Source organism: Halictus rubicundus, chromosome 11, assembly GCF_050948215.1.
Source record: "Halictus rubicundus isolate RS-2024b chromosome 11, iyHalRubi1_principal, whole genome shotgun sequence".
Taxonomy (NCBI): domain Eukaryota; kingdom Metazoa; phylum Arthropoda; class Insecta; order Hymenoptera; family Halictidae; genus Halictus; species Halictus rubicundus.
Genome location: NC_135159.1, coordinates 15,649,365 through 15,675,607, shown reverse-complemented (window position 1 = coordinate 15,675,607; position 26,243 = coordinate 15,649,365). Strand labels below are relative to the sequence as shown.

The 26,243-nt window shown below is 46.9% G+C and overlaps 1 protein-coding gene across 1 annotated transcript in view; it reads left to right on the top strand.

Annotated features, from left to right (window-relative positions):
* Trol (terribly reduced optic lobes) overlaps nt 1-26,243 on the top strand; it is a 125,463-nt gene that overhangs the window by 80,295 nt on the left and 18,925 nt on the right. Inside the window, exons 11-23 of the mRNA XM_076796389.1 lie at nt 4,700-4,816; nt 6,021-6,134; nt 6,264-6,377; nt 7,461-7,568; nt 7,977-10,490; nt 15,367-15,477; nt 16,412-16,561; nt 21,330-21,437; nt 21,869-22,015; nt 25,112-25,219; nt 25,348-25,488; nt 25,579-25,644; nt 25,767-25,781. Coding sequence (XP_076652504.1) covers nt 4,700-4,816; nt 6,021-6,134; nt 6,264-6,377; nt 7,461-7,568; nt 7,977-10,490; nt 15,367-15,477; nt 16,412-16,561; nt 21,330-21,437; nt 21,869-22,015; nt 25,112-25,219; nt 25,348-25,488; nt 25,579-25,644; nt 25,767-25,781 — 3,813 coding nt within the window. The remainder of the gene's footprint in view (nt 1-4,699; nt 4,817-6,020; nt 6,135-6,263; nt 6,378-7,460; nt 7,569-7,976; nt 10,491-15,366; nt 15,478-16,411; nt 16,562-21,329; nt 21,438-21,868; nt 22,016-25,111; nt 25,220-25,347; nt 25,489-25,578; nt 25,645-25,766; nt 25,782-26,243) is intronic.

Genomic DNA, 26,243 nt, shown 5'->3' with positions numbered 1-26,243 from the left:
CCGTTGCACTTGTCAGCCCCTCGCACCCCCGTTGCGTCGCCCCCTCAACCCCTATCATTTCCATCCGGCGCGGCGTTTCGTGGGGACACTTTTCGCTCTTTTATTGTCGCGAGCCACCGTTGGAGAAGGTCAATTTTCAGACGCCAGATAAAAAAAGGGAAAAAACCCAAACAGAATTCCAGTAATCTTTCTCACCCCCTTTCAGTAGGTGGATAATGAATTTCGAATCACCCAAACTAACTGGAACGTTGCGATGCATCATAAAAAAAATGTAAAGTTCATCCTCTTCGTAAATACAATTTTTCTGCACCCCAAAAAATAATATACCTGCACGTCAGCGTAGTATACACTTTTTTGGCACCCTGTGTATAATGTCACAGAAATACCTAATTAATTTTTCGACTCGTTTCGATCGACAAACTAATTCTCAAGTGAAATTCGGTTCAAGAAAAATTTACTCTCGTTCAAAAATATGTTGTCAAAGTACAATAGAAGAATGTAAAGCAGGGTTCACAGTATGAAATCGACGTAGGGGTGCGACGAGGTTGCCGAGGAAAGCAATTTCCAGCGGGCGTTCATCCCTGTTTCATTTGTTTTTCTGTTTTCCTTTTTTAATTCGTCAACAAACTTCATTAGCGGTATTAATATCGACGCGCAGCGACGACGCGGACGTCGCCGAATTTAGGGCCGGCCCTACCGGTCGACGGACGAGATTTACTCGCGTTTATTAAGCCGCCCTAATAACCGGCTGCAATTTTAATCCGACGTTAATCTCCAGCGGCCCTTTCGCCCCGGCCTCGGCCCAGGAATTTCGCCGGTTTTCACCGGTTTAATCCAATACGCGGCCGGTAAGCCTGGTACCCATCACTCAAACCTTTCTTCGAATGCCTCGAAACAATTCACTGTGAAAAGTACTATCAAAATCGTGGAGGTGAGTTTGTTTTTTGTACGGGTCGTCAATATTGAGATAATTGAAAGTTCGTTGAACGCAAAGTAGAAACTGCGGGCCATAAACGGACGCGTACTTGATAATACCCGCGGCGTGTTAGTTGTCGAACCAATACACCAGGACCGAATTTTGTACATTCCTGAGATATTTGAACTGTAATTTGGAATTTCTCTTCGGGACGCTGTATTTAGGTGCGTTTCGAAGATCGTAACGTGCCTTGCGTCGACTATAACGCCCATTGTCTGCGTATCCTCCATTATTCGTGCGTATAAACAGCCGAACCAATACGCTTGAGCGGTTTCCTCCACGTATCTCTAAAAATTTGACAGTATCCTAAACTTCTGTCTTTGTAGATTACTCTGTCAATGCTTTTCGAAGATTGTTACGTGCGTTTCATCGTCTACCGTCGTTTCTTTTAGCGTGTTTTTGGCAATTAACGTTTGTACTTCGCCAAAGCAATACGGTGGGAGGTTGCGGGACTCGCAATCGCGATGCAGAAGGACGATCGAGATTCAGTCGATCGTGATCGAAAGGAATGGGCGAGGCGGGCCTTGAACCCGGTTGGACGCGTCGGAAAACAGGGGAATTCCTTCGAGGGTCCCGTTCCACGAGGCTCGTCACGCCCCCCGGGCACGTTTGCCAATTTCGAGGTCGCGATCCCGGCGATTTATATTCGCCGATCGAGCGGAAAAAGGGGGCACGTCGGGGCAGAATCGCGTTAAATCGTAACCAGATTACACGGGCCGTACTCACGCGCGTTCGGATCGAATTAATTTCGACTTTTAATCTCGTTCCGGCATCCGAGGGGGCACGTGACTCGCACGGTTGCGATGATTCGACTGGAAAAAAAGAGAGCATACTTCACGATTCTCCTTTTAGAATCTTCCACAAGAAATTAATACATTTTCAATTTTGCTCTAGTTCAGGAAAAACGGTGATGTAATATTTTTCGTTCACATTCAATATACACAGGTGTGCTGACAGACTGACAGATGTTAGACAATTGTTTATCACTTTCGCGTACGGTCCTCGAAGCGTTCAGTCATCGATATTCCGGTAACCTGAATAAGATGAGTAAATTTCTGAAACAGAACTTCGTTGATCGTATTCATTGGACAAACTTCAATGTACTGTCTCGAAGAATGGAACGCCATTGTTCGGCAGTATTGTTCGCCGACCTATTTCTTAGCCGTGTTCAACCTTGATGTTATCGCGACAATAACTCACGCGTGCGTCCTTCGCGATCTAATCACCCGAAGCGTGTCGCGGTTAGCGAAAAACTCGAGCGGGCGTTGGGAAACTCTCCGTTTGAACTTCGAACCCCTGTAACTCCCGTGAACTTTCGTCGATTCCGAAAATCAAGAACACCGATCGATTCCTCGTTTCAAGGCGAACGAAAATCGCGGAACGAAGTTTTCCCGTAGGTCGCCTCGTTCGCGAGATAAACGGGTTCAAAACCGAAGAGGCCCGAGAAGCTGCGTACCGGGGAATCGAAGCTTGCGGAAGCGATAATATTATTCACCGACGGTTGGTACGTGAACAATCGCAAGCAATTAGGGGCTATGATGCAGTTTACGCGCGATAAAAGAGCCGAGTTCAATTGTCTGGTGACGCGTTCCGCTCAAAAGGAACTCGGCGCGATATTGTCGACACGCGAGACACGTTATGCACACACGATAATTACCGGACCACGTGCACGCGTTTCCATTAAACGACATCGGTTACGCGAAACGGTCTTGTCGTATTGTTTTACCTCGCTTTTCGTTTCTCCCGAACCGTTGTCTGCTTGACACGCGAGAAAAAAGATGGCGGCACGCGATCGAACGCACCGTCGCGCGGGACGATCCGAATTAATCCGGCTGATCGGGACACGAGTAAACCGCTTTACCGTCGTCGTCGTCTCTTAAACAACCGTCCCGGTTCCATTAGCCAGGTTCCATCGTTGTACACACCGTGACCGAAAAGTAGGCCAATCATTAACGATTGACACAATACACTTTACTCGGCGCGATTCGATTACGCGTACACCTGGCCAGTCAAAGCTAAGACAACGGCTTAATTCGTTCGATTGGAATCCTGACGTGCCCTGTGTTCGAAAAGTAACGCACACTTGCTGGGAACCATATATTTCTTAAATACAACATTTCTGCTCGTACAGCATATTTTTTCAAAAACGATACGCTGCTAAAATTAAATACCGATGGAGTATCTTTTGAAATGGATGTATACGGGGAGTACCAAAATTACGGACCACTTGACAACGAAACTTTTTGTGATTTTATGTGCACCGTTTACTGGTTGTCCTTGACTGTTTTTCGCGTGTCTACTTATATACCGTGGGTGAAAAAAGTAACGAGGAAATATCGCCAGTTCGCACCGCGTGTACAGAGTGTTTCGAGAGTCCGGGACTTGTTGGTCGTGTTCGGCTGATTTTTCAGTGTCTTCCCGTAATTTCCCGAGGAGCTCGCGGAAATTCCAAGCACGGAATCGGCGAGGAGCTTCCCGGCCGCGTAGCTCATTCTTTCGAGTGCACTCGGTTCGAAGAGTCGTCCATCCTCGATCGTTAGCTAATTGCCGCCGTAAATTAGAGCCGCGTGTTGCCCCCGTAACTCCTTGTTCATTTATAATCTCTTCCGCGAAATTTCCTCGGGTGCGTGTTAATTAATGGCCGACCCCCGAGGTTCACGTTCTCCTCCGTCCGCACGCTAATTAATTCCCTACGACTGCCTTTCTTTTCAACCTTCCGTCGCCCTCCCTCTCTCTCCCCTTGCAACCCTCTCCGTGTCTTCCCGTTTCATCTTTTCGCCCTGTGGAGCCGGGATGCCGTCCGACATCCGGCCAGCATCTTGTCGATAGAGAATCCACCTCCCCTGCCCCTTCCTCGCACCGGAAGCGAATGGATCCTCTCGTAAATCTGCGCACGGCTTCCTGGAGATCCGTTTTCCTTCTAGAGGAAGCAACAGCTCAACCAGCTGGCTACCAAATCGACCTTCCCCGTATAAACTATCGATACCGAAGCTCCTGTCCGACTCTGAACCGATACGCCCGGACCAATTTTTCCATGTTCCCCGGCAATTTTTACTGCAATTTCGGGTTCTTGCTTCGCCAATCTATGTTTGCGTGTCCTTCGGAGGTCATCGTATGTCCTGTGTCCTCTACGATCGTCATTGTCGGCGTGCCTTTCATTATTCGTGCGTTGTCGCTGTCGAACCAATACACCCGGACAATTTCTTCCACATCTCTTCACAAGTTTGCAACGACTCAGAATCATTTCCACGTGAATCAGTATTTCAGTGCTTTCGGAAGATCATAGCATGTCCTGTGTCGTCTACAATCATCGTTGCGCGTGTATCCTCCATTATCCGTAGGCACACATCGTCGGAACAATACGCTCGGACAGCTTGCGCCACAAAATGGACAGTAATTCAGAATCTTTTCCATACGAATCCATATGTTTGTGCTTGCTGAAGTTCACCGGCAGTCTTCCATCGTCGATCGTCATCTGTCAGCGTGTATCTCGTGATTAATACCTGTGCCTCGTCGAAGCATCGCGGCCAGATCGTTCTCGCCCATCAGATTCACAACGCACCGCTGTCTTCGTACATAATTGTGTCTGTCGTGCTGTCGGAAGACTACCACGTGTTCATCGGTGTACCAGTCAATGTGCCGTGGCTTCAACATTTCATAGAGCTTTCCGCCGGCGCGTGTCGAATTCCGATGAAAACGCAATCGTTCTGACGATTCTTGCAGCCTGCAGGGACGACGAGTTCCAATGCACACCTGGGTTTTGCGTGCCTGCGCGGAGACGGTGCGACGGTGTCATGGATTGCAATGACGGGACGGATGAAGCGAATTGTTCGAAAACGAGTACGGATGCGCACACCTAACCCGCTAAACAGGATTCTCCTAAGAGCACCGGAGGCCAAACCATTCCCCCTCTTCCCCCCTTACCGTCCAGACTCATCCACGTCGCACACCACACGCGGATCCCGAATTATCCGGCTCTCCCGATAAATCACGGTCGACGAGCCGGGATTCGAAGCAGGGCTAGTCGCGTGGCCGTTCGGCCGGGTAATCGTTCGTCCAAGGATATAACGGCCGGCCCCCGATAACGGACGGTTGTTTCTCGAGCGATTAATTGCACGCCACGATGCCCCGCCAGCCCAGAATCTCGTTTCCTTTCCTTTATTCCGCGCCGAAGGAGCGCGAGGCGCACTGACACGCCGCGCGACCGATTAATCCGATTTATTACGATCGCTCGACTGCCTAATTATCGTCATCCGCTCCGTTTCCCTTACAGTGACAGACCAATTTCGCTGGCCGCCCGGTTTCGCCAGCTGATTCGACTCCCCCGGTTTTCCGGGACTCAATAGTTCCCTCCATAGCACTCGCGGTTCTCTTACTGCTCGGCTCTATTGGCACCTGAACGCTTCAGAATCCCGTGATGCTTGATACTTGCGACGTCCATAGTGCTTCACTCCGTAGACTCTTCTATAGCTCGCAATTCCCGTAGCGCCCGGTACATATTACTCTTATAGTGCTCGAATGCTTCAGATTTCGGTAGTGCACGCTGTATGGAATTTTCTCTTTTATAGTGCTCGCTGCATGCGATTTTCTGCTATTGCTCGCGACTCCCATAATGCTTTTTCTCCAGCCTCGAGCCTCTCAAAGGCTTCGCAATTACGACCCACGCGGTTTTCTCCTTGTTACGAAAACGGAATTGCGTTTTTCACGAGCGGAACAACGAGGTCTGTTTGGTTGCGTTAATAGAATTTATTTAAAATGCGTGTTAATAATAGTCTGTTTTCGACCGAACCGCGCAGCCGATTGTACAATTCGACATGGTTTTTCATTAATTCCGTGGATTTTAATTCAATCGCGTGAACCGCCGAGGTCTCTTTACAGAAATATGCCAACCCTCTACTCCCCCCACCCTGGTTCACCGTTTTTCATTCAATCGAAACACGTTTCGCGCCACGCCCTTCGCCCTGAATTAAGTTCTGTAATTCGTTCTCGCGGTGTTTGTGTTGATCGTTTATTGTTTTCCTTTTTCTTATTTCACGACGAACAGCGTATTGCCGAGAAGACGAGTTCCAGTGCGGAACCGGAAGTTGCGTCAGCCTGAGTATGAGATGCGACGGTCGGGCGGACTGTCCGGACCGATCCGACGAGTACAATTGCACTGGTATTTCTTTTCTTTCGTTTCTCTTGATTTTTTCCACCGCCATCGAATTCAGTTTCCTAAAGAGACGCGAGTAATATTAACTTTCGCAATCAGTTGAATTTTAGTAACAATTACGATTTATCGTTCCAGTGACGACGTGCAGCGGCGACCAGTTCCGGTGCAGCGACGGCACCTGTCTGAACATCAACAAAAGGTGCGACTCGGTGCCGGACTGTCGGAACGGCGAAGACGAGCTCCAGTGCGGTAAGTGTACCTGTTCTCACCCCTCCAGCCATAGCAAACGTCATCTCGATTGCCTCGAAGGAACAGGTGGAGCACCCAGGGCGGCTCGGCCGCCTACACCTCTCCGGAATACTTTAATGGGCCGACGACGAATGTCTGAATCCCCTTATTACGGGAGCAACAAGTTGTTACCGAGCGACGAGCCGTTGACGGGGGGTTGATCCAGCGTTCTCGGGGCTGTTACGGAGGATTTTATCCTTCCCCCGGATTCCCTCGAAAACCAATGAGATTCCGGTCCGCCGCGTTTTGCTCCGAGAGTTTCGAAAACGACAAAATATTGTTCCCGTCCGTTAGCTCCACCCCCGGGGTCACGATGAACGCTGGAGATCAACCCTAATATCGCGGATGCTCCCGATACGCTCGGATTCCTCCGACAGGATCCGGTTTTCGTCGGCGTTCGATTTACGATTTTCCATGCTGACCGAACACCGACCGGACGTGGCTTCTCCACCCCCGTGCAATTTTCCGCCACGGCACGGTCCGTCAGATTTTTCCACAACCCCCCCCCCCGGGATTCACCCCCAATCAGTTACACACGTGTCCCACCCCTGTGTCGTTTGGCAATGGGCTCCGAACCGCTTCGAATTTCGTTTAGAAGGTCACGAGAAATCTCGAGATGCTTACCAGTAGGCGAATTTTAACCTTGAACGTGTTCGAAGCGGTTCGACCTTGAGCCTCGTTCATTACCATGGCGGTCACGGTTCATTTTCACCGACCATACACGAAGAAGACCACTGTCATCGTCGAGCAACGTAGTAGCAAAACTAGACGAAGCTGACGAGAAGCTTTCCCTGCACTTTTAACCCTTCAACGTCACTGCAAACCATTTCATACAAGCGCAAACATCGCGTCATCCGTGCGGCACGGCCAGCTTTCGCGGCCACTGGTTGCGGGGCTTTCGTTTCGGGACCGTGAGAACGATTTCAAACCGCGCCAAACACGCGCAAACACGCTGCGAAAGGATTCTTTGTGTGTGTCTCCTTTTACGGTTAGGGAGCGTGGGTTTGAAGGGTTAAATGTGCATGAGTGTGTGGTGTGGAGCAGGTTGCGGAGGAGGCGAGTTCCGATGCGCGGATGGTCGATGCATCGGCTACGAGTTGCAGTGCAACGGGATGGAAGAGTGCCTGGACGGTTCCGACGAGAGGGATTGCGGTAATTATACCATTCCACGCCACCTAATTTAACCTTCTACACTCACACGTACACTTTTACGCGCCAACACTAGCTAGGGAATTTTTGTCGACGGAAACGACGTAGAATTGTCCATCAGACCGGGAACACATCTCGTCTTCGGTCTGCTCAAGTTGAGGTGTGTTGACAAGAGTCTAGAGATATGGGGAGTAATTTCCAGTTCTAGGGAATTTTCTTAGGTCCGAGAAACATATGTGAAGTCTAGGCAAATTTCCTGGATCCTAGGGAGAATTTCCCTCCCGTGTGACCAATTGTTTCTAGCCCTAGGGAAGTGTTTAGAGTCCAGGGAAAATTTCTAGTATTCTTAATGCTCCTTCGCGGTCGTTTATTTCCTCTCTCGATCGTTCATCGCGATCATCGTCATCCTAGAGAAATTTCCATGGAGGAACGTGTACAACGACGAGCGGATGTTCCTGGAAAAGTTTAACATCCCTAGAGGACGGTGGCAGAAAATCAATTACGAGGACACCTGGAGCAAAAATTCGTTCACTCACCCTGAAGAGAAGACCTCGATGAATCGAGAAACGAAGATCGATTCGTATACACATCCACTGCGCTTTGCCAAGAGTACTCGACATTTGTTGGAGAAACCTCAGGATTACACGGATCATACCACACAGAAGCCGAGGAGGAAGAAGAAGAGGAGGCATCCGAGACGGAAGACCTTGAAGAATGAAGCAAACCTGGACTCCTCGAGCTTGGCTTACATGGAGGAATTACCCACGTCTGTTTCTATCCTTGAAGATGACACAACAATTGTCGAAGAGAGCATCGTACCAGAGAAGAAGAAGAAGAAGAAGAAGGGGAGGAAGAGGAAGCATCCGAGACGAAAAACCCCAGAGTCTTCGAGCTTGGCTCACTACGAGGAGTTACGCACGCCTGTTTCGATACTTAGCGATGCCACCTGGGCTACAACAGCTGTTGAAGAGAGTACCGTGTCAGAGAAGAAGAAGAAGAAGAGGAGGAGGAAGCATCCGCACCGAAAGACCCTGAAGAATGACGCAGACGTGGACTCGTCGACCTCGCCTCGTGAAGAGGAGTTACCCACGCCTATTTCGATCATAGATGAGACAACCTGGACTGCGTCGACAGTTGCTGACGAGGGCACCGAGGCACCAGAGGTCGAACAACTGCGAGAATATATTTATCATACCTTCAGTACAACATCTAAATCGAACAGTTTCGATTCATCGGAATTCAGAACATTTCTCGACGGGATCTTGCAGAGAGAAGCATCGAACGAGGTGGAACTTGAAGAAGGCAGTGACAGCTCGATAAACGAGACGGAAATGAGAACAGAAGTGGGAGAAGAAGAGAAACAACATTCGACTTCTTCAACCGGGGAACAACATTCGACTTCTTCAACCGAGGAGTATGATTCTGGAGAGACCCTGAAGACCACCATCACACCTGAAAGCACGTCAGAGTGGGACTTGAGAGAGAATGTTACGTTCACCGAGTCTACTGTAGCTAACATAAATACAGAAGAAGACTCTGTGAACACGACGAGATTGATACGATCCTCTGAAGAATACTTGGGCGAGAGTTCCGAGATGACAGTCCCCGAAGAATTCACCGAAGAGACCACCTTGAAGGAGGATACAAGCAGCAGGGAAGACATAGGCGGTTACAAAGCTAAAAAGAACGGCGCTGTCGCCAAGTTTTTCCATAAATACCTAAAGGGGTTCAAAGTACCTTCGACCATGACGACGGCGGTCAAGGTGGAGGATTTCATCACCGAAACGAATGATACCAAGGTCAACAGCACATTTGTTGACCAGAAATGCAAGCTGCTGAATGAGATTCTGCAAAATTTCTCGGACGTCAACGGCGAGATCTTCGAGGATTGGTACCACAACTGCTCCGCTGATTGTGTGCGGTACTTGAAGTTGATTTTGAATGCAACCAAGCTGAAAGCCAGGTCGAAGGTCAACGAGAGCTCTGAGAACGCCGAGGACATAGACTCTGGCCTGATCGAGTCTGGAGAATCGACGATGTTCACCGAAGGGAATCACACCTTGGACCCTGAAGAGTCCAAGGAACAAGGGCACGTCTGGGGAGCTAGTTCCAATATAATTAAAACAACAGAGTCCACGGATCTGGTCGAGGTATTCACCGAGGCGAGCTCAAGCAAGCCAAGGTGGAAGGGTAAGCGAAGAGAGGGTAAGAAGAAGAGGAAGAAGCAGAAGGACGAGGAAAAGGGCAAGAAAAAGAAGAAGGGGAAAGGCAAAGGCAAGAATCCTTCCAGCACGACCGACGACACCTGGGACCAGCATCCCGGTTGGATCTCTTCAGCGTCTCCAACAGGCAACCCTGAAGAGACGACGTACCCTGATGAAAAGCGTAATCCCACGGAACCGACACTTCTAAAGACCACATCCCCAACTAAGAAGTGCAAAGCGAAGTCTGGCTGGTGGTCGAACGAAGACACCAACCCTGATGAGGACTGCGAAGAGGACAGTTCGACGGAGACGAGCACCCAGGACGTTGAAGTGACGTCTGCAGAAACTTCTACCGCCAGTTGGGTGTACTTGACCACCGGATCTGAAGTTGTGGCTATTGGCACTGAAGAGCTCGTCCTAGCAAAGGGATCATTGACTAACAAAGGTCGTTTGTGTGATGACGACAAGTTCCTCTGCGATGGCGATCTCTGTATCTGGAACGGCATGAAGTGCGACAGGGTATCAGACTGCAAAGACGGCACCGACGAGGTTGACTGCGACTACGAGGACCTCAACCATGAAAACGATAACAGAGGCGACCTGCCCAACTGCGGCGAAAACGAGTTCCCCTGCAACAGCACCTGCGTCAGCAACGCCCTCGTCTGCGACGGGGTCTTGGACTGCTGGGACGGAGCCGACGAGGCCGACTGCGGCGACATAGGTAGTTGAAACCAGGGTCCAGCTGTCCTCTTCCTAAGCTGTACAGACTATCTCGCTTCGTGGGACATCCGGACCACCAGATGGAACCAACCGGATTCTGGGAACTTTTCCTGTCGATGTTGTACAAAACTGCTACCTGAAGAAGAATTTGTTGTGTACGAACTTCTATGGGAACTCTTTGTGACGTCCATCTGTGCTGTACAAACGCCTTGGGAGGACCGTCTAGGGGATTTTTGGCTCTGGCAATTCCCTAGGCATTCACGATCCTCGAAGCGCTAGAACTGGGGGAAACAGGATTTTTGGGGATTCAAGGTAGGCTCGTTTGTTCGTCTAGGTAATTCTCGAGACCTTGGGAATCTTCCAGGTCTAGAGATTTTTCTAGAGAACAGTCGACGCGTCTCGTGAATGCGGAGGGAATAGTCTGAAGAGCAGTTTTAATCCCCGGAAAGCTCCGCTAGAGAACAGTGGGTCTCTATTCGACGAGAGTACGACGAGGTCTGTTTATTAGTGCTCGGCCGAGACCCGGCGAGCTAATCCTAGGGGATTTGCTCGGACACGTAGTTCCCGTTTCCTTTCTACGTCGAGGTGTAGCTAGCTACGAGCAGACACAACACGTTCACTCGATACCCGCCACTGTACATAAACCCACGGAATATTATTCTAACCCGTCCACAAGGGGCTTCTTCAGATTGCTTTAAGTGTTAGTCAGCTTCGAAGGACTCCCCTGTAAAAAGTCCCCAATTGTATCTTAACCCCGTCGAGGAATTGGTCGCTCTGCTGGGCTGCGGATATTCAGAGGAAAAATCGCTTTACGAGAACCGGTGGCCTTGGCACGCTGACTCGATTTGGCGAATTGGCCTTGAACATAGAAAAGTCATTCTATCTTGGAACACAAGGATATTGCATGCTTGTTTCTATTGTGACGGAACTTAAACTGGACCTAAGGTTGACCTAACTTCCACTTACAGCCTTTCATGAGACCCAGTTATGCTTTGGTGCCCGATCAATTACAGACTCACTCCACTCACTGTCTGACCAATGGCTGATAAAATCTATTGCATTTCTGATCTATGACTGACTGAATCTACTGAATGTCTCATCGATCACTGATTCGGTCTACTTAGAGCCTGACCAATGACCGATCCAATTTTCTAGAGTCTTAAGACAGGGTGTAATGACAACCATACTTAATTCAGAAGCTTTTAACTCGTAACAATAGTAACTAAAAACCAAGAAGAAGAACGTCAAAAAATGATAGTAAGTGACCTCTAGTTCAGCGTGGCAAGGTCGCCGGCGAGCTTACGGGCCGAGGAATATGTCGCAGGCCCACAGTGTACCGTAACGATCACTGTGACAACAGCTTTCAGTGTGTCGACGTCCCGTATCGCTTTAAATGTGTCCCAGGGTGGACAGCTTTTGTACATAACCGAATTCCCAAAAATGGGTCTTCGGGTTTTTCACGGCCGGGGGGTCGATCCTCGAGGAGAACCCTCAGGTCCTGAAGAGCCCGGAGCCGTAACACGAGACTGTGACCAGTGTTGACGAAACAGGCTATTTGTTTTCGCCGGTGGCGCCCTGTAGGGTTGGCCCCGTGCCCTTCTATGGACTTCACCTGCAGCGACGGCTCTTGCATATCGAAGGGCGCGGTTTGCAACGGATTCGACGACTGCCCGTTGGCAGAAGACGAGCTTCACTGCGGTATACAATCACTTACGTTTTATATCGGACTGTTCGACGTCGGACGATCCATCGATCCGTTGATCAAACCGATCGAGAACGGGTTCCGACGTCGAACGGTCCCTGCTTTCGCCTCTGCCAAAATAATCCTCGCCTCTCGGGGCTGCTCTGTGACAGCGTCAGACACGGGCCGGAGCGCGACGATGAACGTGCTCAATGTTAGTCACGGTGTGAATTAATTGGTAATTTTCAAACGGTGCGGTTCAAAGCGAGATTCGATGTCTGACTTATCTTCGACCGGAACCACTCGACGAAGTGTATATTGATTTTAGGGATCGTTGGACACGCGCCCCGATCAAATGCCACTTATCCAATATCAATCAGGGGCTAATGAGGCGGCGCGTCATCGTGAAAGTGAATTTATTTTAAAGGTCCGAGATTGGTTGCTGCCGAAAATAAGCAAGCGAAAATACGCGGCCCGGATTTTCAGGAACGCATTTCGAACATTCAAACGTTCATCGTTCGCGTTGTTCCCGCATTAATAGCTTCACGTGGCCACCACCACCCCCACTCTCTCGAAATCTTGTAATTAATTGTATGCATAGTGCGATCCCCGGGAACGACGGTCGACAGACTTTATCGTTCCCGCCCGTAGAACTAACGGTGTCCGGTTACTCAATCAATTAACTTAGTCCTGTAAGTTGTACCCCCAGATACAGCTCTCCCCTAACTCGTGTGACGAGCAATAGCTTTCGTACCAGTGTTGATCGAACGCTTTCGTTGTTCGAGCTTCCAGCTTCCGTGGTGTCACAATAGAAACGAAACCCCGAAAAGAATAGTACACAGAGGTAGCCCTCCTTTTGTCGAGGAACTATCGCCCCCTATCTGTGGACGGGGGGAACCCTTTCTGACCGAGGAACAGCTCCTTTGGGCAACAGTCTTATCAAAAGTCAATTTCTCATTTAATTTCATCGCCAATCTGCAGTTTCACTAGGCTGATTCAAAAGGGGTCAAATTAGGCTCAGGAAATGGCTGAAACATTGGCTCGAGGGGTGACCGAAACTTGACTCAACCTTGACTCCAAGACTGCTCTAAAGTTGACCCCAATTGGACTTGAACACAGCTCAGAACCGAACTGAAACTTGACTCACACTTGACTTAAATCTGGCCCAAACTTACTTTTTTAGCTTGACTGAAACTTGACTTGAAACTGGGACCAGCATGGCTTGAAACTTGACTTGAAGCTTGACTCACACTTGACCTGAGACTTGACTTAAAGCATGACTCGAACTTGACTTGAACCTGGGACCAGCATAGCTTGAAACTTGACTTAAAACTTTACTTAAAACTTGACTCATACTTGACTTGACTTAAAACATGACTCGAACTTGACTTCAAACTTGACTAAAATCCATCTCCAAGTTGGATAATGGAATGAGTCCTTGGTCAACCGAGGAACCTCTCGTCCCCGATAAGCGCGCCGCTTCCCAGTTGATCGTCGACATCTTTGTACATAAATGTGTGTTCTTTGGTCATATATATTCCCGCTGCGACACAAACGACCGCCCACACAAAACAAACAGCACGGGAATGCACGCCCACGCAGTTCAAATGCCTCACCGGGAACAAGTGCATCGAGGATGTCTACAGGTGCGACGGCCAACCGGACTGTCCTGATCACAGCGACGAAGACTGTGCGAACAAGAACATTACACACACAACTGAGCTTACCAGTACGCCTTTTGTCCCCTCTTTTATTTCATTTTTTCGTTTGTCTATACGTACGACAACGTCCATTGTACGGAATCCTTTGACGGATATTAAAAAGCAGAAATCGGTGAATAAAAAAAGTCTGCAGAAAATATGATTTTTAATTAAGTCGCTCCGAGGATTCCGTGCAGTGCGAATCAATCGATCTACAGGGACTGTCACACCTCGGTTAAAGTTCTCCCAATTGATCTGGTTCGAGTGTGTTTGCGAATGTTTCACCATATTTGAGTAAGTGGAATTGCAAGTTTGAGGAATTCTTTCGCGAACCACTTGAAACGGGAGGATTTTCATCCGGGCTGGACAGTTCCTGGAGACCCGTCATATGTTTTGATTGTCTGCTTTGGACTGTAATTCGACTCCTCTTCCTCTGTGCTGTGCTTTCCGCACGAGTCCAAAGTCTACCCGGGTAAAAACTCTCGTTGTTTGTCCAGCACTCGTCGCCGGAGATCACGCCGCTCTAATTAATTAGCCGGATTAAAGAATCCGCTTTCTTTGCTCTAGCGAGAGATCCTACTCGAAGGGTCCATCTCTCGCGAAAGCAACCAGGACGTAACAGCAGCGTCGTGGTCCCCGTCGTCGTTCGTGTTTGCTCCCCGCTAGACCCGCTTCGTTTCGGAAGTAGCTTTTTTGGCAATTTTTCGCATTGTCTGTGTCTATGTACGCTCAGAAGCGCCTTGGCCTGACTGGACCACTGAGAAACCGAGGGAATGCGATCCGAGCAGAGAAATGCGTTGCGACAACGGCAAGTGTGTGCTACTGCGGCGCAAATGCGACAATATCTTCGACTGCCTCGATGGCAGCGACGAACGCGGCTGTGGTAAGACCTTCCGTTCGCTCTCCTGGCTGGGTCACTCGGTTCCCGTCCTTCAAACATTTCATTCCCTTCATTCCTTCGAAACAGTTCATTTCCCACAAACTCCAGTTTGATGATGTTTGATAAACTAGTTTGACACTGTACAGAGACAGACTTAACATACTTTGAGCCTCTGCAGTTTGGAACACATTCGCGTCGAGCCTGACCAGTGACAGATCCGATCTACTACTTGCGCTCTTGATTTACATGACGGCTGACTAACGACAGGTCTAAACTACTTACCTCTCGACGAACGACGGACTATTTAATGTCTGACAAGGCGTTGACCTCGCCCAGCTAAAGTCAGTGACGTACCTCTTCTACTTGACTCAATCTACTTAAAGGCTGATTAATTCTCGACCCACGCTACTTTGGACTTACCCAGTGACCGACCTGTTTCACTTATCGACGTGCCCATTCTACTTCGACCTGGACCGGACTAAATAAATAAATGGGAATCTCTGAGTGACCCGCACGTTACACCTTCCTCTCCTAGTGTTCACTAAATCGCCTGACCGAACAAAATGGCCGCGCTAACGCTGTATTCGTGTGCTTTACACGGTGTCGTACCGCCAAGGTGTCTGCACCCCAGCCGAGTGGAAATGCGCCAGCGGTGAATGTTTGCCGGAAAACCAGCGGTGCGATGGCATAATGCAGTGCATTGACGGATCTGACGAGGATGGATGTGGTAACTATGCGTCCTCCCCTCCGCCGAATCCTCTCCACGATGAAAATTGGCCTCCTACCGTTTATCCTACCCCTGCTACCGAAAACAAAATCATTTCTCACGACGTTTGAACACGTTTGACCATGTGCATTCGGTTGGCCCACTAATCCTCGTTCGAATCACCCAGAATGCATCGACTAACAATCGCGATTCGCGATGATTAACGGATATTAACAGTCGCATTCCCTCGCCGATCGTTCATGTTGTATGTCGTATGACGTAGCTCGCTGCTGTAGCAAGCAAATCGGTAGAGTTAAATGTTTCGTTGTGTCGCACGCTCGTGTGTCCTGTGCATGTACTGTAGAGGTTGCATGTTTCATGGTCTTTCGACAACTTCGACCGAATGTGTAAGTACTTCTCGACGTTCTGGGACTCGGAAGGATAAACGTGCTCGCGAGGTAGCGTGGGGCTAGGATGGCGACGGGGTTCGACGTCTCGCACAACTACCTGGGCCTATCGGGTCCACTTCTGATCCCGCAAGGTCTTCAAGGCATGGAAACTCTTCTGAGCCTAGGAGATCTAATTTTAGGTAGCCTACCAAGCATAGGGGGTCCTGGGGACTCTATTTGCCTTAGGAAACCTAACTTCAACAAGCCTACTAGGCGAGGGGGTGTCCTGGGAGCTTTTATAGACCCAGAAGATCCCAGGCTTAAGTCGTCTAGACCAGAAAACATTTTTCTAAGCTCTCCTAGCCCCAGAAGAGCCTCTACCTTCAGAGGTCTTCAGGGTCAAGGTGGGCCTCCAACCATTGAACAATTGATGAAGATTGCTGAAGAGAATAAGAGAACCCTGTCGCCAGGGTCATTTTTCTTCCCCCACTCTAAATTCCCGATCGCCTAAATCGCACGATGCTGCGACGGAGAACAACCTAGCCAATTCGGGGATGAAATTGTAGTGAACGAATGTCCGGCTGGAATGTTCCGCTGCAACGACGGACTATGCCTCGACAGTAAGAGACGTTGCGACGGCCGGCCGCACTGTCGTGACGGCTCCGACGAGATCAATTGCCGTATCGAGGACTCAAGGCCGGACCCGGCCTCTTCGGGTACTGTTTCGTTTTCCTGTCAATCGAGTTTCTCGATCTTGAGGACTCGAAATCTCCCGGGGACAAGTTGCCCTCGAATCTGCAAAACTGACCCGTCCTTCAGGGTAGTTTGTTCTTCAACAAGAGCTACCTTGAAGAGGAAAAGACCTTGAAGAAGAAAACTGTATATTTTTGAAAAATTGCATGAAATCAATGAGGTGATCATGAATGGATCTCGCGGCTTCGAGGCTAGATCTCGTGATCTATGGTGGCTCGAGGCAATTTTCCCCGGGAGAAGCAATCAAGGTGCAACGAGAATCATTCCTGTTTCATTCTCGACCCATTTTTTTCTCTCTCTCTCTCTCTGTATCTTATCTGTCTGTTTGTTTCCTCCCCCGCCTGTACCCCCCACCCCCAACTGTACACATGTAATTTCACCGAGCTACTCTAACACGCAGCTGATGAATTATTCCCGCTACGAGTTTCGACGTTCTGTTTGACCTCGTGCGTTTCTTTTCTCTCTCTTTCGAACCCCCTGGACCGACGGCGGATCTTCGACGAAATCCCCTTAACACACACCTTTACCTCATGGGGTCCCACGCAATTTCCCAAAGATTGAAATTTTAACGCTATCAGATCGACTCATAATCAACCGAGAAACAAGCTCTGTGAAGCCTTCAGACCGACTTATGGTGTTCCCCATGCACCTTCAATTGAAAACTGGAGGGTTCACAGTTAACACAAGATGAAGTTTTCAAAAATTTCTGTCAGAGTTAAAAGTTTTTGGATTGCTTTTGGCATTTTTCGCCGTCAATTATGTAAAGTTGGCTTACATTGTTTGTTTTAATTTGAATTGTAATTCACATCTGTTCGAGATCTTCCCTTTTATGTTTAGTTTTCATCAGTCAGCCTTTTATTCGAATTTTTCCTTTGTCCCTTTCGTGTTTCCCTTCGCGTATTTTCGTCGCATAATACCTCCTGCTGTTCGTTCGCCTCGCAATTTTCCCCTTGTTCGTTTATTATTTAGTTTTCCAAATAATATTTAATTCGCAGTCAACCAGATCCAAAATTCCGCGCAGTTAACGTAATTTATTCGGGAAAAATCCGTGGATCTCGGGGCATTTTTATTAAATAAACATGTGAGCAGGATAAAATCAACAGGAAACCATTAAGGGAAAGAGCAATATTCTGTTCAATTAAAACCTGTATAAACCGCGCCGGAAAAATTGTATTTCGCATAAAGGTCCTCACTTCACCGATCGGCCTTTCAACCCCCTGATTAAAAACTACCCTCTCATCGATTTATCGGAAACTGGGTCATTCAAACGCATTTTTTCCTGCAACAAAATTTGCCTGCATAGCTGAATCATGCCCGAATATACTGCAGAAAGATTTTGATTTTTATGTCATCTAGATTTTCTGCAATAAATTAACAAAGATGACCAGCTTTTACTAGATGTGCCTCTCAATTTAAAGCAATAAATATTTTCTTTCCTATGTATGAAGTGTACATGAACTCACTAAGTATTTAGTAAAATTTAGTATATATTGTTGAGCATATTTTACAAACAACAATATTTCTGCGAGCTCAATGTAATGATTTATTTCGAGGCAGATTGCGGCAGAGTTCCATTAGCGAATCGCCTCAAAAGACAGATGGAAGAGTCAGCGTAACATACATCGATCGTACCCCTAATTCCCATTGGCCGAGGTTGGAGAATCTTGCGGGTATTTATTTGTCGGGCAGCGTATTCCCCATAAAAATCGAGGGATCGGTACGTAGGTACGGTCGACGGGTGAAAAATGAGGAGGAAGAACAGAAGCCAAGAGAATGGAAATCGATGCGTGGGCGCGGGGGATCGCTTCGGGAGGCTCCTCGGTTCGCGCGTCTGTCTTCAAGGCGGCAATTAAGAAGCTGTAACTAATGCGAGGGCTCGGCCAGACTCGGCGAGAGCCGTTAATCTCGTTTCGTCATTCTATCGACCGTGTTCTTCTCTTCGGCACGCGGACGCCGACCCTTGACTCGACGCTGGCACCGCGACGCCGTGCCCTCGTGGACCCCCATTTCTCAGAAAGTATGCTACTTGATCAGAATGTTACAAAATAACCCTCCGAAACATTTGTCTACTTTCCTAAAACAAAACAAATTTTTTTTTAGATCTTCTTTGACGTTATTACCCTCCTGGCCCCCTCCTTTGAAGAATTTTTACTGAATAATTTTGACAACCCTTGAAACAAATAGGAAAATTATTTAGACCTCGTTATTAGAGTTGTCAGCTTATGGGGGTTGTTTTCACCCTATTTTGACCAAACCTAGGCCCCCTATTTTAGAGAATAAAAATTGAATAAATTTGGCAACCCTTAAAATAAAAAGGAAAATTGTTTAGATCTTGTTATCCGAGCTAGTAGTTTAAGGAAGGGGCAGTTTTCACCCCCGTTCTCGTCACTTGCAACTTCTATTTTAAAAATTCAACACCGAACCTCGTGTTACAGCGTAATTGCGATTGCAACAAATTCCCCATAATTTCCTCGACCTAATCTCGCATTTCCGCGGTCGTAAATCGTTCTGCTGGTATTTTGGCGGAATTTTTCGGCGAAAGTGGCACAGCAGTGGCTCGGGACTCGAATTTTGAGAACCGCTGAAGCGGCAGCGCGCGCGAGCACGCACCCTCGACCGACTTTGAAGACGTTTTTCTCGGGGAGCGAAGGTCCGCATTCTAAAAAAACACTATACTCCCATTTTTCGAGCAGCTTTTCCCCCGTTTCTGTTCGTTTTCTCTCCCTCTCTCGAAGATTCGCCGGTCGTAACGGCGACGACCACCGAAAGTCGAATTAATTTTTCAGAAAAAAAAAAACAAACCACCCGCACCCTCTCCTACCCAGCATTGCCACGTGTGCGGCGACGCCTGGCGCATAATTTATTCGGACAAAGTGGTTATTATTATTCGACTCGTTCGTCTCTAAAAATTTCTTTAGAATCCTCGACCCAGTTGCGCTATTTTTGTCCGAATAATTTGCGAGAGATGTTGCCAGAGAGAGCTCGCACCCTTTCACCCCTCTCGCACCCCCTTCTCATCGCTCTTTTCCCAACCACCGACGAATTTCGCTCCCTCGACGAATTATAATCGTCGATCCCTCGATATTAAAATCGATAGTCACGCCACCACAACCAACCCTCCCCCCTCGCAAAACTGTCTTTGTGTGTTTCAGCGTGTCGGCCTGTTGACTATTGACCTTTATGTCGTCTGATCATTTTAAGCGATATCTCGATACTGCGTTTCCGAATCGTGATGCTACTTGCTCGACCCTCTCTATTTCTCTCTCTCTCTCTCTCTCTCTCTCTCTCTCTCTCTCTCTCACTTTATTCTCACCTCTCTTCTTTCAGCACAGGTTGCCTGAAGATTGATATGTGAACGAGCATTTTTCTCCATTTCTTTTACCCGTACATGTGCCTTTTTTTACTCTCTGTCTTTCAAGAATTTGGTGACGCGTCATCAACGATATCGAAATGATATTTTCACGGAAAAATACTAAGCGTAATTATATTTTTCTGCGCTTCCCGTTCGTCCCACTCCACATTAACACTAAGCCTATCAAAACTAACAGGCTTGAATTTACGTATTCTCCAAAATTCTTTCCAAGAATGATTTCCAACTGGAAGTATCTCCAAAACACCAATAAAATCGTAAACGAAAAAATCGATTCGACCAGTAGGTTCAGTGTTAATTCGATTTAAAATTCGACAAGGAAAATAAGTGTTCCGTCACCGAATTCTTCGACCCTTTCACATTGAATTCTCACAGCGTCCGAGAAGCTCGTAAGATCGAGGATCGATCGGGCTCCTCGAGATCGTGTTTCCCTTTATTTTTGTCTTTCTTTCTCTCTCTCTCTCTCTCTCTTTTTTCTTTCCTCTCTTTGTCTTACGATATATGATACATAGTCTTAGATTTACGAGGCGTCTCCTTCTGCCTAGATCTATCTGTCTGATACCGTCTGAACGTTCGTAGCTTTTGGGAAAGTACATTTATACACCCCGCCCGCCTCCCCAGGGAGGACGTAGTTCACGGAGTTATCGTGGCTGCACACAGTAGAAATTTTCGCAACTTGCTACTCTTCCGATAGCGGCGTCCTTCTTCAAATTGGAATACCGATCCGATCCCGGCAATAGGGTAGCGGCCGCGCAACGCCTTCGGCGTTTAATGCTGATTATCGGGTCGATTAACAGGCCGAATGACACGGCCCGCCTGATAATAATAACGAATTGCTCCGCTCTCCGCAGAGAACCGACCGCCGCGATGTTTTCGCCGTTACTGACAACAGAAAACGTTCGAGCCGCTTTACAACACCGCCGTACCATCCCCTATGGTCCACTGGATCGATACTTGTCCGTAAAATTCGTCTCCGGCCCCTCCGTTAATTAATAACTAGCCGAGATCCCGAAAACACTCGACTACGGTCGCGCGAGATCTCACTCGAGAATCTCTCGCGACTTTCCGCAAATACTCGCCTGTACGGTAAATTCTGAAAAGGCAATCGCGGGTTTAGGAACAGCGGAAAAGAATACTTATCTTATTCGCGGACAGGGTGGCATGATAGACCATCCTTGCTTGCACTCAGAGAATTATTTATGTCGGGAAATCGGTATTCCAGTTTGCTCTTCGACTAATTTCCGTGAACACGACAGCGGTGCGCACTGCCTTCTCCTTTTTCTCTATTGTCTATGGGATCTCTCTGTCTCGGTTGTCGAGACTCCTCTGCCGATCGCTGATCTTTCACAATGATTTTACAGATTGTCCGAACGGCGAGAGACCGTGCGACAACGGCATCTGCATCAACAAGGACTTCTTCTGCGACAACAACCGAGACTGCCTCGACGGCAGCGACGAACGCGACTGCCGTAAGATTATGCTCGGAGCGATACCTCGATCGGGATCCCCCTGTTTGCTTTGTTTCGGTCTTAGTGTTGTACTGGAGATCGCTCTTGGCTCTTCAATCTGACCACGAACTTTTGTCAAGTTGCCTTAAATATGGCCGGGGCTGTCTTCAGTATGATTTCTTGGGAACAGTGCTTTTGGTCACGACAGTTTGCCTATGTTGTGCTTTTTTTAAATCTTGCAAATTAAAACAGTAGAAAAATTAATAAGGGAGATAATTTCTGCTGGAAGAATTTTTTATTTCTCCGGCCTACGGAATATGTTAAATTTTACAATTCTGGTTGACATATTTGATATTTGGCACTGCGTACGCTTTTGTGACAGGTACGATCGACCCGATAGACTTATGATTCAGGGATTCTAATAGTTTCTTTAAAAATAATGAAAATTTCAGCGGACACCGGAGAAAGTGCAAACTACCCAGCAAGGTGCCAGCATGATGAATTCTCCTGTCGAGATGGTACCTGTATCCCTCACTACGCTGTCTGCGACAATAGAATGGACTGTCCTGACGCGGAAGACGAGTCCAATTGTCCTCGAGGTGAGCGAATCTACGTGGCCAGGTGTCAGGATGACGAAATCGCACCTAGACGCCATGTAGAAGAACGTAGTCCGGCCTACAGTTGGCAGCACTGCCGGAGAACCCACTGACAAGATATGCTACCAGTTATACGATGCTCGAGTACTCAGCACTTTCTGAAACCTTGAAGAAGTGACCCCTGATAGCCGGTTGGAAAGTCAAATCGATTATTGTTGACATTGGACGACTGGGAGCATATCTTATTATTTTCCAATGATACCTTGCGATTGTTCAGAGAGATTTTGACCATCCTTTCTCTGAGATGAAGTTAAAGTTGCCTTTAACCCCCGGGTGGACTGTCAATATAATTATTTAAACGGGTGTAATTATCACAAATAAATTTGTACTTTTGATTATAAGGGTTTTGTCTACTTTAGACGAACTATCAACTTTGAGAATTTTTCCTGCTTCAACCGTGGAGGTTACAGGGGTAATTCTTAAAGGGAACGATTCTTTAGACTCTCCTGAATAGAATACTATATTTTTTGATAACGCTCTGAACATTTGAACATTTTTAAATAACTTTTAAAGAGGTAGAGAAAAATGTCCCAGAATATTGCTGTCTCGAGCACGTCTTGCTCTCTTTAAAAATTGTTTAAAAATATTTCAATGTTCAGAACGTTATAAAAAAATATACTATTCTATTCAGGAGAGTCTAAAGAATCATTCTACGCAAGAATTGTTTAAATAGCTTTCACGGTTCGAGCAGGAAAAATTCCTAAAGTTGAAAATAAAAAAGACAGTTCCCAACAGTTTGACAGTCCACACAAGGTGTCATTGGACTCTGAGCGTTCGCCAAGGACAGCGGGGGTGACATCTCCCTCTGCTCTTTGTAAATACACTTCACTCTCGATCTTGCACCTTCGATCCATTAGATCACACTGAGCACCAGGTGCGTACACAATGTTTGGCTGTGACACAAGCGTGCACACCTGCTAGAGGCAACGAACCGTGTCGCACTGACTGCACCATTGTTAACGCTGCCGAAGAACAATCGCGGAAACCGTTCCGAATTTTCTCGAAAGCCACGGACAAAAAGATAGGACACTCTATCGATACGGTCAATTTTTACATCGATCAAATTTATCGTACACGCGTCATCTCAAAACTGACCCCATTCTTTTAATTCAATACGTTATAATTGCATTTTTCCTTCGGTAGAAATTTATTTTTATAAAAATGTTGATGGGAAAAAATTGGTAGGACAGGCGTTTAAAAATGAATTCGCTTTCCACTGAATATTTCACAAATAATATATTCAGCAAGAAAATAGTGAAAGTAACGTTTTTATTTTTATTTTTCAAGAAACTTACACAGAGTGTCCCATCTTTTTGAAAAGGCTGTACCGATCTAACAGGATCACGGTAACTAGTAGAGACTCGGCTTTAAATCTGCTTCAAATCGATCAGACACTAAGGCGTGTCTGACAAAATAAATTACAACAGATTGCATTCAATAGGGGCAACTATGAAGATCCAAATAGCACACTGCTCGATCAGCAAAATTTCTAGATCAGAGTTCTAGGTGAGAGAAGCGAATTGAGGGCTTCCGAAGGGAAGAGAAGGGTCGAAGGGGTTCTTTGAAGGGTCCGCGGCCCTCGTGCGATCATGTTGTTTGCCCAGAGACCTAAATAGCTGGATAATAGAGGGGAGGAGCCATAAGAGAATCGAACAAATGTTAGACAAGCCCAACCGGAAGGTGGGAAGGTGGCTTAGGCTTAGGCATTCGGTTACTTCTAGGTAGAAATGCGGATAGAACCTCCTCGGGGGGGCATCCGGACAGCCTGACCTACGAGAACCAGGCTGGCAAGGGTCACAAACAGGACTATCAGCCGCCGGCTAACCTAAGCACACGAAGGAGTTGTGCGCCGGATGATTTTGTTTGTGCTGATGGCACTTGCATCCCTGAAAACCAGCACTGCGACCATTTCTACGATTGCCGCGACTTTACCGACGAACAGTATTGCTTCGGTTAGATCACCGGTGGACCCCCGAGACCTGCTGGCCCCCTAACCATACCAACAGCCCCCTTTTCCCCCTAATTTCACCCTAAAAATTTGTCAATATTAACATCTTAATCGTTTGAACGAATTTTGTGACAATTTACTGCACTGAAATTTTAATAATTTTGTATTTTATTGAGGGGAATTTTGTTCTGTTGGGTTAGGGGAATTTTTGATGGAGCAAAGGAATACTGATTGTTTTTTGGTGACTGGGTTTTTTGAAAACTATGGGGGTCACAGACTCTCGGGGGCCCACGTTTTCTTTCAGTCAGTATTAGCAGCAGCCATTAGCAAGTGTTTAGGTTGCTCGAGTAGATATACTTGATACTACTCGCTCTGATCACTTCTACAGGGTGTCCCATTTGAAGTCCTACACGAGAACTGAATTCGTTGTTTGACAAAATTGTTTCGAACAGTTTTCTTTGTATTTGAAGGTCACTGAAGGTCATTCGTTCTGATTCAAAGCTTGAAAATTGCTCTTTATTCTCAGAAAAGGTCGATTACATTCGACTGAGATCAATATACTGCTGGAAACATTTTTTGATGCAACGAACAGTCTTGTGGATCATTATACTTTGAACGGGACACTATGTATAAATAGTGCATCCCCTGCCTGATTCCTGTAGATGTTGGATACCTCGCCCGTGGCATGAGTCCAGTAAACAGTAGTGATACCAGAAAGAAAGGACAACTGAATTGATTGCTGGCATGTTTTTCATTATTCTCTTGTATCTAGGTGTCGTAGATGATAGTTTCCAATATGTTTAACCAGTGTGCAGAGAAAGTTGATAGTTGACGATCCCATACTGTGTTTCTCTGCGCAGGGGATTTTATTGATTTGTTTTTTACCAAATGTTCTTAGTCCTAGACACACTTTGATGAACCTTTAGAAGACTGTTTCTATGGTAAAAATAGATCCCTATCTTGGTTCCGTGGTCGACATACATTTATCTCTCGTTCATACTTTTCACAGATATTATGTATATACATATTTATTGATTTCATTGGTGTGTCAACATGCGTGTCACGTTTTGCAATGATTGTTGTTATTTTAGGATGCGGAAAGGATCAATTCCAGTGTGCGAACGGAGATTGCATCAAGTCTTCAGAAAAGTGCAATAGTTACATCAACTGTGCTGATGGATCCGACGAAGAGAATTGTGGTAATGATTAATCACTGCTAGTACTTTCGTGATTACCGCAGAAGAGAATCGCCAATATATAAAAATTCGGTTTTTGTTACAACTGTTTCAGTGTTTGTTAAATAAATTATTTAATTGGATTCGTTTAGGTCGACCAGGCTCTGACCCAATGCCAGGACGTTGTTCCGCTGGCTTCATCATGTGTGTCACCGACAAGGACTGTGTCCCACAATCCTCCATTTGCAACGGGATCCCGGAGTGCAGAGACAGATCCGACGAAGAAAATTGCGGTGCGTAATTAATAAATAAACGACAATGCAAAACTATTTCCAAGAATTTCTGTTCAATTTTACCGACAATTTCTCCTTTTACTCTCTCAGAACCTCCAAGGGAATCGGCGCACCTGAACCTGAAGACGTACCCCAGCGAACAAGAGATCAAAGAGAGTAAGTATAATTCTTTAATACTACAGAATTATTAAAAAAATAATTGAGCTCGTCCGAGCATTTGTACATTGGTTGAATTGTTTATTAATCAAGATTCTCGTTATTTTTCTTGCCTTGGCCAGACCCGGCGAAGCAAGGTAAGACTTTCGAAAAGAGACACCGTAATTCTGGATCATAGCAACACATTGGGCTAATTAATATTCGATTAATCCGTGTCCATAAAGAATGTCTCATTGTCCATTTTTCATTGACAACGTTTGTTTAGGTCCCAGTGTCGATTAATGCCACGCCCATTACATGCTGGGTAACATTTTAATTGTCTGTTGGTAGCAGGGCAAGCTGAAGAAGATGAACAATGCTATCAATGGAATGTTATGTTCATTTTTAATATATACGGTGTCGAAACTAATGGTGAACATCTCAAATGTCTCCCTCATTATTTATGATGAGAAAACAATTTTTTCATGGTCACATTCTTCGAGGTTTCAAGCTCACGTAGATTAAGTCAATTTTTCGAGACCACTAAAACCTCCAAAATTTTAAACTGCTTTTCAAGAGTATGATCTTGTGTGACCTTGAAAAAAGATTTGGTATCGTAC